Consider the following 11,683-nt stretch of genomic DNA (forward strand, 5'->3'; position numbering starts at 1 on the left):
GCTAGCGCGCGCTAGCAGCGTAAAACTACACAATTCTCGCGAATTGAAGGCTTCCTCGAATGCTTGACGTTCAAGAAATTGTCGACGACGTTATCAAGTCGCCCGAAGACGGGTCCCTCTATCGGGGCCTCGTTCTCAAGAACAACCTAAAGGTTCTCCTTGTCAGCGATCCGTCTACGGATAAAGCGGCAGCGGCCATGGACGTGCACAGCGGTACGCGGCATTTGAGCCAACGTACGCACTTGGAAACGATTTCGAATGAATCTTAGGTCACATGAACGATCCAATCGAAATTCCTGGATTGGCTCACTTTTGCGAGCACATGGTCTTTCTTGGATCGGAAAAAGTATTTTAGAGAAGAAATAATTTTGACAGAGTATAGCGAGTCGATTCATTTCTTGCGCAGCATCCCAAGGAGAACGACTTCACAGAGGTACACTACGTATAAATTCCGTTCATACGATAGTTTTATACTCGGGACTTGTCTGTTGGAGTACGAGTGCAACTGTAGAGCATAGGAACCTGGAGTATGGTAGAGGTAGCTGTACAACTAGAGCACAGGAACCGGCACTTCATTAGCTCCTACTTTTTGACACGTTGGTTTATTGATACAATTATCAAGGTGACTCAAGGTGATTTTTTAGCATAGGCCCAACCTACTCTCTCTCTCTCCTATTCTTACTTACATAACAATCAATTGATTGATTTGTCTCCTCGACATGTTATGACGTTCCCCTTTTCCCAGTTTTTGACGTCACACGGTGGGATGTCGAACGCGTTCACGTCGTCAGAACACACGACATTCTATTTCGACGTTTCCCACGAATGCCTTGCCGAAGCTTTGGACAGGTTGACATCAAAGCAGGAAGGAGACTCTCTCACATGACGAAGTTCTTGTCCTTAGATTTGCTCAATTTTTTCTCTGTCCTCTCTTTACTGCCGACGCTATGGATCGCGAAGTGAACGCAGTTGATTCAGGTTTGCCTTTATGAAACTGTCTCTCACTCGAGGCGTTTTCATCCGACCGCGTAGAAAACGTGAAGAATCTCAACTCGGACAGCTGGCGCTTGCACCAGCTCGACAAGGCCACGTGCAATCCCGCTCATCCCTATAGCAAATTCGGAACAGGTGAGAAGGAACGACGGCTGAAAGGCGACGTACACGAAAAAATCTTTCTTTCTAAGGAAACAAATCGACTCTCAAAACTGAGCCCTCGTCCAAAGGAATCGACGTCAGAAAAGCGCTACTGGACTATCACTCGCGATTCTTTTCGTCCAACGCGATGGCGCTAGTCGTAGTAGCTCGAGGTCGGGCCCCCTGCGCAGTCCATCTCCCTTCGTTTTCTCAGTCTTCCCTAACGTAGAATCTCTCGATGATCTAACGAAAGTAGTTCGAGATCTCCTTACTTCGGTTGTCGACAAGAATGTCGTTGTGCCCGAATGGCTCGATCATCCGTTTACGTCTGAATACCTCCAAGTCGCCTTTTATATCCACTGTCGTGTTTCTCGCGTTTTTATTTGTCGCGTGATTAGATTCATCAACAGGTCGTCCCTGTCAAAGACGTTCGAATGTTTCAGATGACGTTTCCAATTCCCGATTTGCATCAATATTATAAAACGAACGTGAGACCCCCGGGGATATAGAGAGCGAAAGTGCAATGATTCTAACCGCTTATTAGCCAGCTCATTACGTGGCTCACCTGCTCGGTCACGAAGGACCTGGAAGCGTCCTTTCACTTTTGAAGTCAAAGGGTCAGGAGGGAGAAACTCCTCTCCCCTCAAAAAATATTTTCTCAATATCTTTCTCTAAGGGTGGAGCAATAGGCTCGTCGCCGGGCCAACCCAAGGCGCGAAGGGATTTTCGTTTTTCATAGTCAAAGTCGATTTGACGGAAAACGGCGTTGGTAAGATAATCGGACTCCGTTTCAAGATAGGAGGCAAAGCGTCAAAATTTTAGATCACATTCACGAGATAGGAACGGTTGTCTTCCAGTACATTGCCATGCTCCAAGCGCAGCCAATTCAAGAGTGGATATATAGGGAATGCGCGGTACTGACCCCCACCCCTCTCCCTTGGAACACTCTTGACATTTTTTTCTGTAGGAACTGAGTAAGATTCAGTTTTTGTTCAAGGACAAGGAAAATCCCATGCAATTTTCATACGAAACGGCAATAAATCTTCATGTTAGAAAGTAGTTCTACATATCCAATAAGGGTATCCAATTTCTTTCGTCGCAGGAATTTCCTCTAAAAGAGGTGTTGTGTGGACATTACTTTATGACTGATTATAAACCGAAAGTGATCGAACTCGTGCTATCGTACTTGAAGCCCGACTTTGTTCGGTACAGTGCATTCTCCTCGTTAGACAACTTTATATAATGATTGGTGTTTCTCAGAACTAGAGTCGTTTCAAAGACATTCGAAGGCAAAACGAACAGGAAAGAAGGATGGTACGGAACGGACTATTCTCTGGAGAAAATAGAGGATTGTGTAATACAGGTGCATTCGAATTTTTCAATATTAGTGTTCTTTTTGGGGAGGGGAGCAACGCCTTCTATTTAGAATTGGAAGAACGTCGTGCTGAACGCGGATCTTCATCTACCTCCTGTCAATGAATTTATTCCCACGAATCTGAGCGTTTTCCCCCGAGCGTCGGGCTCTCCCTCACTCCCAACGCTGATCAAGGCGAGTCGATGCACCAAAGCTTTTTTTTTTTTTAATTCTTTCTCCAGGAGACGTCTTCTGTTCGGCTTTGGTATAAACAGGACGACAAATTCTTTCTGCCGAAATCGTGCCTTTACCTAGACATCACGAGGTGCGTCTATATACGTCAACAAATTTTTTTCTGCCTAATACCCAACTCTTAGTCCCGTTGCTTATCAAGATCCCAAGTCCTGCACGATGACCCATCTGTACGTGGAACTGCTGAAAGACTCGTTAAACGAGTATTCGTACGCCGCGGAGATCAGCGGCCTCGAGTATCAAATAGAAAGCACGCTCTACGGCCTACAGGTACCCTACAAAGACACCCAAACCGTGGTTTTCTACTATTGTTGGCTCCTAGATGCGCGTTCGTGGCTATAGTGACAAACAAAAGGTTTTCCTTCGTAAAGTGCTGCAGAAGGCCGTCGATTTTAGCGTTGACGAAAAGCGATTTCCTCAGATCAAGGACATGGTGAGCTAGCAATGCATTTTGCCTAGCGTAACCTGTTCTGCTTAGTATGTAAGATCGTTGAGGAATTTCAAGGCGGAAGCTCCCAATCAGCACGCAGTCTATTACACGACATTTCTACTGGAGGAAAAGGCTTGGAAAAAGGAAGAACTGGCTGACAGCTTAGAAGGTAGAATAGACGGGAAATAGTACTAACATTGCTTTTAGCATTGTCTCGCATTTAGGCGTCGCATTTTCTGATGTAGTCAATTTTGTTCCCACGCTTCTCGCTCGTCTTCACTTCGAACTTCTTTTCCACGGCAACCTGACTAAAGTCGAGGCGTTGGACCTCTGCAGCATAACAGAAGAAACGTTCGCGACTACGAAGCCGCTTCTCCCGTCGCAACTCACGCGTCATCGCGCCGTTCAGCTACCCGACAGTATAGTCGAAGAAAAACGTCCCGCAGATAATCAGAGTCGTCTCCTTAGAGAGCGATTTCGTCTTTAGTGCCGATAACGACGTTCACCCGAGTTCCGCTGTGGAGATGTTTTTGCAGGTGTTTTGAACGGCACATGCAGCGAATTAACGTGTGTACAGTAATCGTTGTGTTGTAGACTGAAATGCAGTCGACTCGATCGAACATGCTTTTGGAGTTGTTCAATCAGCTGATCAAGGAGTCGTTCTTCAACGTTCTCCGAACGCAGGAACAACTGGGCACGAAACGCGGAAAGGAGATCGCACGGCATCACGTAGCTAATTCCTTCTGTCTAGGATATCTCGTTCATTCAGGCATTCGCAGATGCAACGGAAGTCAGGTATACTGTGCATAGCGTTTGGTTTCCGATTTTCTACTTTGATTATAGGGTTTGCGGTTTCTCATACAATCGCTGCGTGATCCGCTCTACGTCGAATCTCGAATCGAAGCTTTTCTTCGTAGAGTTCAGGTACAGAAAAGATACCGTGTCCCCGACACCTACAGTAGCTGCATCGGTTTTTTTTTTCCCCCTTTTTTATTCAGAGAGAACTCGAGACTCTTTCCGAGCGCGAGTTTAGTCAGCAGGTGAACGCGCTTGCGACGAAACGTCTCGTGAAGCCGAAGAAGCTGGTGAGCGAGGCAAATAAATATTGGACGGAGATCGTTTCACGTCAGTACAATTTTGATCGAGGTGATCGAGCGTCGTGGCTTATATGTGCAGTATACTCACGGTTCTCTGTATAAAGACAACGTCGAAGTCGCTTTTTTGAAGACGCTGCAATTGGGCGACGTCGTTCACTTTTACAACGTGCGTGGAGGGTTGTTTTCTTTGAGCGCGCTCTTACGTCACGGTCTCATTAGGATCTCGTCGCGTCGGCGGGATCAAAACGACGCAAACTCGTCGTTCGGATTTGCGGGACCAAAGGTGTCTTTGGAGTCTGCCACCGTCACTATAACGACGACAACCCGTTGCTTTTTTGCAGATCGTGATTTGGAAGTGGCAGAGGACGACCTTCGACACGCCCTTTTTCCTTCTCAGGTGTCCGAGATAAGTGTCCGGAATTGTCCGGTTTTAATTTCGTGCAGCCGCAGGCAATCGACGACGTAAACACGTGGAAAGCGAGCTTGCCTCTCTGTCCAATTGTGCTACCGTACGACGACTGGAAGAGCCGAACAGACGAGAAGGTGACATAATGTTGATGACGCTAATTAATTCATCTAGAATGCATGGCGATATCCAGACGAACGTGGGTGTAACCGGTCATGCTCTACGTGACAGCGTATAGTGCAATCGTTTTGATATTCACTGGTACACTGTACGCAGCACGCGGAAGCAGGGATACCCCGCCGGAACAAATTCGACAATCACGCTCTGAGCGGACCTTCAGCACGTGATGCACGCGCTCAGGGCGTGCGCAGCGCCGCTCGCTTCTTCGTTTCCGACTCTTTTCCTCTTGATTCGTTTCCTCTAAAGAAACCGTAGAAGCGAGGCTTGCGCAGCTATCCTAAATGCAGCGTGATTCGTCCATTCAGTCGGCACAATCGTTAGTCACGTGACCGCAAACCGAATTAAGCTCCCTCTCATGTGCACCGGTGGTGTCCTAACAAAACCAGTCCGAACAGGAAGTCGCAGACCAGAATCGTACACACACAGCTCGACGGTGGTCGGGTGCTACGCGGAGCACTACGAATCTGGCCGACGGCGATACGAGCGCGTCGCTGATGTCTTGCGCTATGGTTGCGCCTCTCGCTTTCGCAAACGGGCTCGTACGCGAGCCCCAACCGAAGACAATACTGAAAACGCCGAGCTGGTCCTCTTTCCGTCGTCTCGTCGACTCGACGAGCTCCGACGACGACGACGACGACGATAACGACGACAAACCGTGTCTCGTACGAGCGAAAAGCGTCGGCTATCGTCCTCTATCGCCGAAAAAAACAGTCCGCTTCGCCGACACGCACGGTCTCGCTCTCGCTCAAGTTCGCGTATTCAACATCAAGGAACCCGACGATGCGACGTCGGCGAGCAGTAGTCCCAAAACGGGACCCCATCGAGGAAACGGTCGCCTGTGCAAGTCGTTATCTCTCGCTTGTCAGCAGCCGTCGAGCCGAGCCAACTTCAACGCATCGGTAATGGAAAACAACGTCTGTCTCGAAAACGTCGCCGTGCGAGGTCTTCGCGTCGTCGGAACGGTGCGCGTGAAGAACGTAGCGTACGAAAAACGCGTCACCGTTCGCTGGAGCGCCGACAATTGGGCGACGCATCGCGACGTGGCGGCTCGTTACGTCGGCGGCTACGGAACGGCGGGCGGTTCGGCGACCGATCGATTCGCTTTCGAAATCGACGTGCCGTCGAGCGTCGAAGCTGGACAGAAAGTTCAGTTCGCCGTTCGCTACGTCGTGCCGGAGCGCGGGGACGTCGAGTATTGGGATAACAACTTGGGGAAGAATTACTCGTTGGAATGCTATACGGTGTGGAAGAACGGCAAGAAGACGTCGGATTTGTGGCACGATGGCGCTGGATCGCGCGGCGGGGTCTTCGGTATCTCTCTCTAAAGTTACTAGGTACGAACGGCTGTAGATAGTACGAGGAAACTTATTGAATGAATTTTTTTTGCATGGCGATGCACGGCACGGATATACGTATTGTAGAAAGAACTCTCGATCTGTATATGAAAATAGAGATTACAAGCAAGAGAAGCGAGCCCAAAGGTCAGCCGGCGACTCATCCTACGCGTTGACCTCTGTTCATTCACCGTACGGGGAATCCATACCTGTGGCGTGTTCCGTTTGGGTGTGTGTAGAATGGCATTTTCATTGTGCGACGCCAACGGGTTTCCGTCAATCTGACTCAGCCTTGCGTTTGATGTGCACCTTAGCTGTGGCCGTTGTTCCAATAGGCTCGGTTAAGCGGGATCCCCTCACCACGCCTCTTGACGTCAAGGAATCACTGTGCCGGCTCTCTAAACACACGATTTATGGGCCACTTCCTTTGAACTGTATCAAGGGGTAAATTCTTCAGTGCTGTGCCCAGGAAGCGCGGTCGCCGACTCGCCGGACCTATCAATGTATTTTCCTCGTTTATCCAAGGTACGAAGTCCCCAGTCTAGTGTCCCTATTTTCTTTACAATTAGAAGACACCGCCGCTAGTGACACAGGCTCCGTTTTTCATTAGCTGCCTTTATTTTCGATACAGAAATAGAGAACCGCTTGAACAACAGTCCAACTCTATAACTAAAGTAACGTGTCCACCAAAAAACGCACACATGAACACTCATCCTTAGAGGCTACCCATGTTAAAAAGGTAATAAATTACTACACTACACACGGTTGGCATACTAGAAAATCTGTTTATGAAGAAATAGTGGGACACTCCGTTTCCATACAAACAAATGGCTTTGAGCAACAGCACGAAAATAGAACAGTTAAAATCAAGTAATGGAGTCTACAAAACAGCCCCAATAGACAAAATAATTCAAAATATGACTATCGCCATGGTGAATTTATGGTTGTCACTAGGGAAATAATGTGCTCTGATAAGAAACAAGGCGGCTAGTAGCGGAAAATGTGATGAACGCGAGGACGTTCGGTACCCTCTTTGACCAACGGCTTGTGATTCTGCCTTCCTCCAACCGAATGAACAGCGGCCCAACAATGCTTGCAATAGTACTGAAGACACATGACGTTGCCACAGAAAAACGGAGCAAACTTGCCCCCACAACGCAACCCGTTGCATTCGTCACACATCTGATCATCCAGAACGTAAGGCTTGATCTCAACCTGAAATCAAAGATAAATATAAGAGGGAAGCCCCGCGTCTCCTAAACCCCTAATCTATATTAGATATCGCCCTTCGAATAATGACATCAGAGGGGAGCCAGTCGTACTCTCTTATCGATGTCAGTCAACTGAAGCTGCACAAAACGAGCATTGATGGCGGCAATGTAGCTCTGTTGACTCGAAAAGGACACGCGTCCGGCACCTACGAAAAACAGAGATTCAATTGTTTCCTGAATTACATTCTTTCCCCCCAAAACACCTTTTGGATACTTCAGTTCGGGATCAACGTCGATTCCAGCGTAGCAAACGTTACCGAATCGTTCGTTCATGATTCTCGCCAAGTCGGACGAACGAAGCGGACGCGGCACGCCTCCGACGAAGACGGTCTTGCGCGGTTCGACCGACTGCTGTCGATCCATGACAAAGTCGCTGTCGGCGAGACACCACGGACGAATCTGAACCTTGAATCAATGGAGAGACAGAGAACGAGATGTATATATGAAAAGGTAGGAAACGAGTCTGGCGCCACCTGTTTGTCTCTCTGAGTAGGACTCGTGACAAAGTAGAAGAGTTTCTCGTCCTCTTGAACGCACGAAGCGATGAGCTTCTGAACGGAGAATTCCTCGCGAAAGAGTAGGAAAGCGTAACCTTAGCGCGAAACATAACGAACGAAAAATCGAGTTATTTAGTATTCGTTCACCTTTAGGCGGAAAATACGACTTGCTGTTCGCCTTGTGAGGCCAATCGACGGAGAGCGCGCCGAAACGACAAAAAGCGGCGTGAATCTCGACTAGAGAAGAAGAAGAAAAAAAAGCGGAAATCGTTTCGCGAGAAAGAATTTTATTTGTTTATGGATTCCCACCTTCGTCGATGTCGGGGGGCAATCCGCCGACGAAGACTTTTCGCGAGAAGCACTCGGTCAATTGGGCGACACTGCGACGCGATCGCGGCGGACTCGCCGGCGAAACGACGAGATCGTGCGCGCCGACGCCGCCGCCGCCGCCGCCGCCGCTTCCCGGCGGACCGGGATCGAGCGACGACGCCGACGACGACGCCAACGATTCGTCGTCGGCGAACGTGTCGGAGTAGAATCGGCCTATTTGGGGAGAAGGAAATCAAATCGGCACGCGGTAGGTTAAGGGGGGGGAAGGCGAGAAATTCTTTTCCTTACTGCGTGAAATCGGTTCGTAAGGCGGCGGCATGGCGGCGAATCCGCCGAGAAGATGCTGTTCGAGCGATCGGAGGCGTCGCGAATCGCTATCCTGCGTAGGTAAAAGAGGGAGAGAAAAAAAATGACACGTGTGGGTAGCGGATCTCGTCCGCTATCATGACTGAATTTTTTTCGACTACTCTTAGGTGTACTTACAGCGCGCGCCTTCATGAGCAAATAATGATCGGACTCGACGGCGGCGTACGAATCGTAAACGGAATCGAAACCGGTCGGACTGGACGCGCGACGGCCGCTCGCACCGCCGCGCGACGCGTACCACGCGTACGGATCGGCGGGCAACGAGGCGAGACGCGCGCGACGCATCGCCTGCGCCGTTGCCGCGGCGCTCAAGCGCGATCGCTTCGTGGCGGCGAGCCAGGCTTCGTGGGCTTCGATCCACGGCATGTTGGGCGTCATTAGCGTATGAGCGGCGGTCGGCGCGCCGTGATTGCTCCACGGCGCTCGATACGACGATCGAATCGGATCGGGAATCGGGGGGCCCGCGTTCGCCGATCCGAACGGATTCGACGACGGAGATTGGAGGGAGTCTTTGACTGTCGTTTGCGGGACGCCCGATGCCGGCGGGGGTTGCGACGACGGCTGTGTAGGCGGCGGCGGTGGTGGCGGCGGTGGCGGCGGTGCGGCCCACGGATTGTCGATTTTTTCGTCGACTGACGAACCGCCGCTATCCGCTTTGTCGTCCTCGAGTTTGAGCGCGCATAGTTCTTCGCTCAGGTCGCTCGACGACGAGCCCGAAAAGAGTTCGAGCGTTTCGTTGATGTGGTGGTGATGACGATAGGTCGATGGGTTCTCTTGCTGGGCGGTCGACATTCTTTCTCTCTTCGATCGCTTCAGAATCGCGGCTCCACGCCCGTATCCTAGGTGAGCGTGAATGAAATGAGAGAGCGGGAGCGCGCTTCAGCTGATTACGTAGGGAGACTGCTTTCGCGCACGACCCGGACAAATGACTGGAAAGAGAGCGGAAGGAGAAAAATCGCGCGGACGTCGATCGAGCGGGAACCGACCTCCCGACGACGGACGAGAAAGTGGAGAACGTGTGACCATGTGTTAATTTCTTTTGATACGATCAAGGGACGGACGACGCTGATTGGTCGACGCGTTCCTAACATGGTTTCTACAGTGACGAGGCATCGGAGAAATGCCCGTGCGTGCAATTTTGACTGGCTTCAGGTCGGACGCGTTCATTAGCGTAGACGCACTCGCATTCTCGAATGCGAATGCGCCCGATGAATGACACGGTCCGCACTCCGCAGTGTTTGCGTTCGGCATCTTCTCAAAACAATTAGAAAGTATAGTGTTTTCTCACAGGACTCATAACGTCCGAGAAAAGGAGAAAGCGGCAGGGCTCTTTCCGGTTCTCCCAGGGAATCTATAAATGCAAACGTCATTGCACTCGCGGCACGTGGACTGGCACGTGTACATATTTATACGGGCCTTCATTCCAATTAATACGTCATCGACCCGAGAGACGGCGAGAGGACGGCGAGAGTTCGAATCGCCGATGTAGGGATGTCTAGGCGGCCTATTCGAAGTAGCGAAACTCAAATCATATTCTCGCCCGAATCGCCTCGCTACGAGTAAACCAAACCGCTGATGCGGAGAACGAAACCGAGTCCCCGTTTCTTTTCAACATCTAGTCGAACGTGCTGGGTATGCTTGGCTTCAGATAAAGACGACGACGCTGGGCCTGTACTTAAAGACTGGGTGCGACCGTGTCGCTGTCGCGGAACGACGAAATGGGTCCACCAGGCGTGTCTCCAACGATGGATCGACGAAAAGCAAGCGGGAAACGCCGCCGCGCCTGTATTGTGTTCGCAGTGTCGAACCCAGTACCGAATCGTGTGTCCCAAATTGGGGCCACTGTTTGAGGTAAGCTGGGGAAAAGGAGAGGAAGTGGCCTCGTAACTGATTCCAAGAAACAGACTACCTTAAGTAGAAAAAGTAGAGGCTTTCATACCCGCATCGTTGTTAGGTAGATAAGATACAGAGTTACAGACTAATTTTAGTTAATTAAGTAGTGTCTTATTTTGAAAGTAATACCATATACAAGACACAAGGACACGACACTTTAATTAGAGGAGATGCAGCATTATCCATACACCGTCTGATAGGGGTTGGACTTACATTATAAACGTATCCCTGTTCCTGTGATGAAAAACCAATAGGCATCCGCTAACAGCTGACTCTCTAAGAAACAAGACCAACATCTTCTGTGATTTTAACCTCATTTCTTTCTGTCTAGTGTTTTGAAGAGTATGAGAAAATCATTGACGCTTTTTCTCCACTGGCGACCGCCTTCCTTGTTCTGGGCGGCGTCGGCTGGTGCGCCAATCGCTTTGGAATGCTCAGTCTGACGCAGACCCTCGGCTCTGACGCGACAGCGGCTCTATTAGAAAATCGGGATCCCGTCCTCATTCACGTCACCGTGCCTCTCATTCCCTTCGTCTTGGCAGGATCGCGTTTCATTGATTGGCATACCTATGGCCTTCGACTCTATTGGTGGTCTCAATCTCAACTCAAGAGGTTTGTACTAGGCGATGACGGCTGTGAAAGAAACGAAGCGGAAGCGAATTCCACTTCTCGTATGCGAGAGCCAGCCGAGCTGAAGAGCAGCTCAGATGCAGCGACTATCACTCGTCGCGTCATGGGTGGATTATTGTTGCCGACTTGTGCTGCGGTCTGCGGCCAACTGCTCTTTGACGGTCTGATCGAAGAGCAGTGGAAGAAATCTCTACTGGTGAGTACAACTTCTCCATTATTGGTCTCGTTTATTCCTGTTTGGCAGGGTGGATTTGTTTACGTCTTGGGAAAAGGCATCGTGAAAATGATGTACAGGCATCAGCAGTACGTAAGGCAAGCGAGTAGGACGATTCTTAGTTGGGACGAATCGTGAGAAGATAGAAAAAAACTGAAGCAGAACTTTTTGCGCAGTGAATGCGAATATCATGATGTATGCGTCAGCATGTACGTTTTGCGTTGGTGACCGTGCTCCTGTATCTATCCCCCAAAGGTAGTTCGTCTTTGACATACAGATCTCGAGCTAAAAAGCG

At 49.9% G+C, this 11,683-nt stretch overlaps 4 protein-coding genes across 5 annotated transcripts; 3 read left to right on the forward strand and 1 right to left on the reverse strand.

The window, feature by feature from the left end:
* The first annotated feature begins 19 nt into the window (after positions 1-19).
* LOC136184842 (insulin-degrading enzyme-like) lies at positions 20-4,937 on the forward strand. The gene is made up of 30 exons (XM_065971832.1): positions 20-213; positions 270-346; positions 407-433; positions 746-849; positions 905-978; positions 1,033-1,128; positions 1,185-1,307; positions 1,364-1,476; positions 1,533-1,622; positions 1,679-1,751; positions 1,811-1,903; positions 1,957-2,048; positions 2,102-2,182; positions 2,237-2,340; positions 2,395-2,497; positions 2,561-2,683; positions 2,731-2,813; positions 2,866-3,010; positions 3,063-3,173; positions 3,219-3,339; positions 3,395-3,589; positions 3,639-3,706; positions 3,765-3,864; positions 3,922-3,965; positions 4,014-4,094; positions 4,169-4,316; positions 4,372-4,433; positions 4,487-4,550; positions 4,609-4,664; positions 4,712-4,937. The coding sequence occupies exons 1-30, from the start codon at positions 60-62 to the stop codon at positions 4,817-4,819; spliced, it is 2,913 nt and encodes a 970-aa protein (XP_065827904.1). The 5' UTR covers positions 20-59; the 3' UTR covers positions 4,820-4,937.
* Positions 4,938-5,240: 303 nt separating this feature from the next.
* LOC136184872 (protein phosphatase 1 regulatory subunit 3C-like) lies at positions 5,241-6,326 on the forward strand. Its single transcript, XM_065971869.1, has one exon. It carries the CDS (start codon positions 5,348-5,350, stop codon positions 6,176-6,178), a length of 831 nt encoding a protein of 276 aa, XP_065827941.1. The 5' UTR covers positions 5,241-5,347; the 3' UTR covers positions 6,179-6,326.
* A 456-nt stretch (positions 6,327-6,782) lies between these two features.
* LOC136184845 (cytoplasmic polyadenylation element-binding protein 2-like) lies at positions 6,783-9,701 on the reverse strand. Of its 2 annotated transcripts, XM_065971836.1 has the most exons (9): positions 9,543-9,701; positions 8,769-9,490; positions 8,574-8,664; positions 8,265-8,498; positions 8,103-8,192; positions 7,932-8,050; positions 7,662-7,863; positions 7,510-7,604; positions 6,783-7,402 (listed from the first exon to the last, which is right to left on the reverse strand). In XM_065971836.1, exons 2-9 carry the CDS (start codon positions 9,441-9,443, stop codon positions 7,175-7,177), a joined length of 1,734 nt encoding a protein of 577 aa, XP_065827908.1. In that variant the 5' UTR covers positions 9,444-9,490; positions 9,543-9,701; the 3' UTR covers positions 6,783-7,174. The 2 variants fall into 2 exon arrangements, with proteins under 2 accessions (XP_065827908.1, XP_065827909.1); XM_065971837.1 differs by having other exon boundaries at positions 8,769-9,658.
* Positions 9,702-10,060: 359 nt separating this feature from the next.
* On the forward strand, positions 10,061-11,664 carry LOC136184868 (E3 ubiquitin-protein ligase MARCHF5-like). The gene is made up of 4 exons (XM_065971866.1): positions 10,061-10,210; positions 10,271-10,502; positions 10,876-11,370; positions 11,419-11,664. Exons 1-4 carry the CDS (start codon positions 10,143-10,145, stop codon positions 11,524-11,526), a joined length of 903 nt encoding a protein of 300 aa, XP_065827938.1. The 5' UTR covers positions 10,061-10,142; the 3' UTR covers positions 11,527-11,664.
* Positions 11,665-11,683: the final 19 nt, after the last annotated feature.

Source organism: Oscarella lobularis, chromosome 3 (genome assembly GCF_947507565.1).
Source record: "Oscarella lobularis chromosome 3, ooOscLobu1.1, whole genome shotgun sequence".
Taxonomy (NCBI): Eukaryota; Metazoa; Porifera; class Homoscleromorpha; order Homosclerophorida; family Oscarellidae; genus Oscarella; species Oscarella lobularis.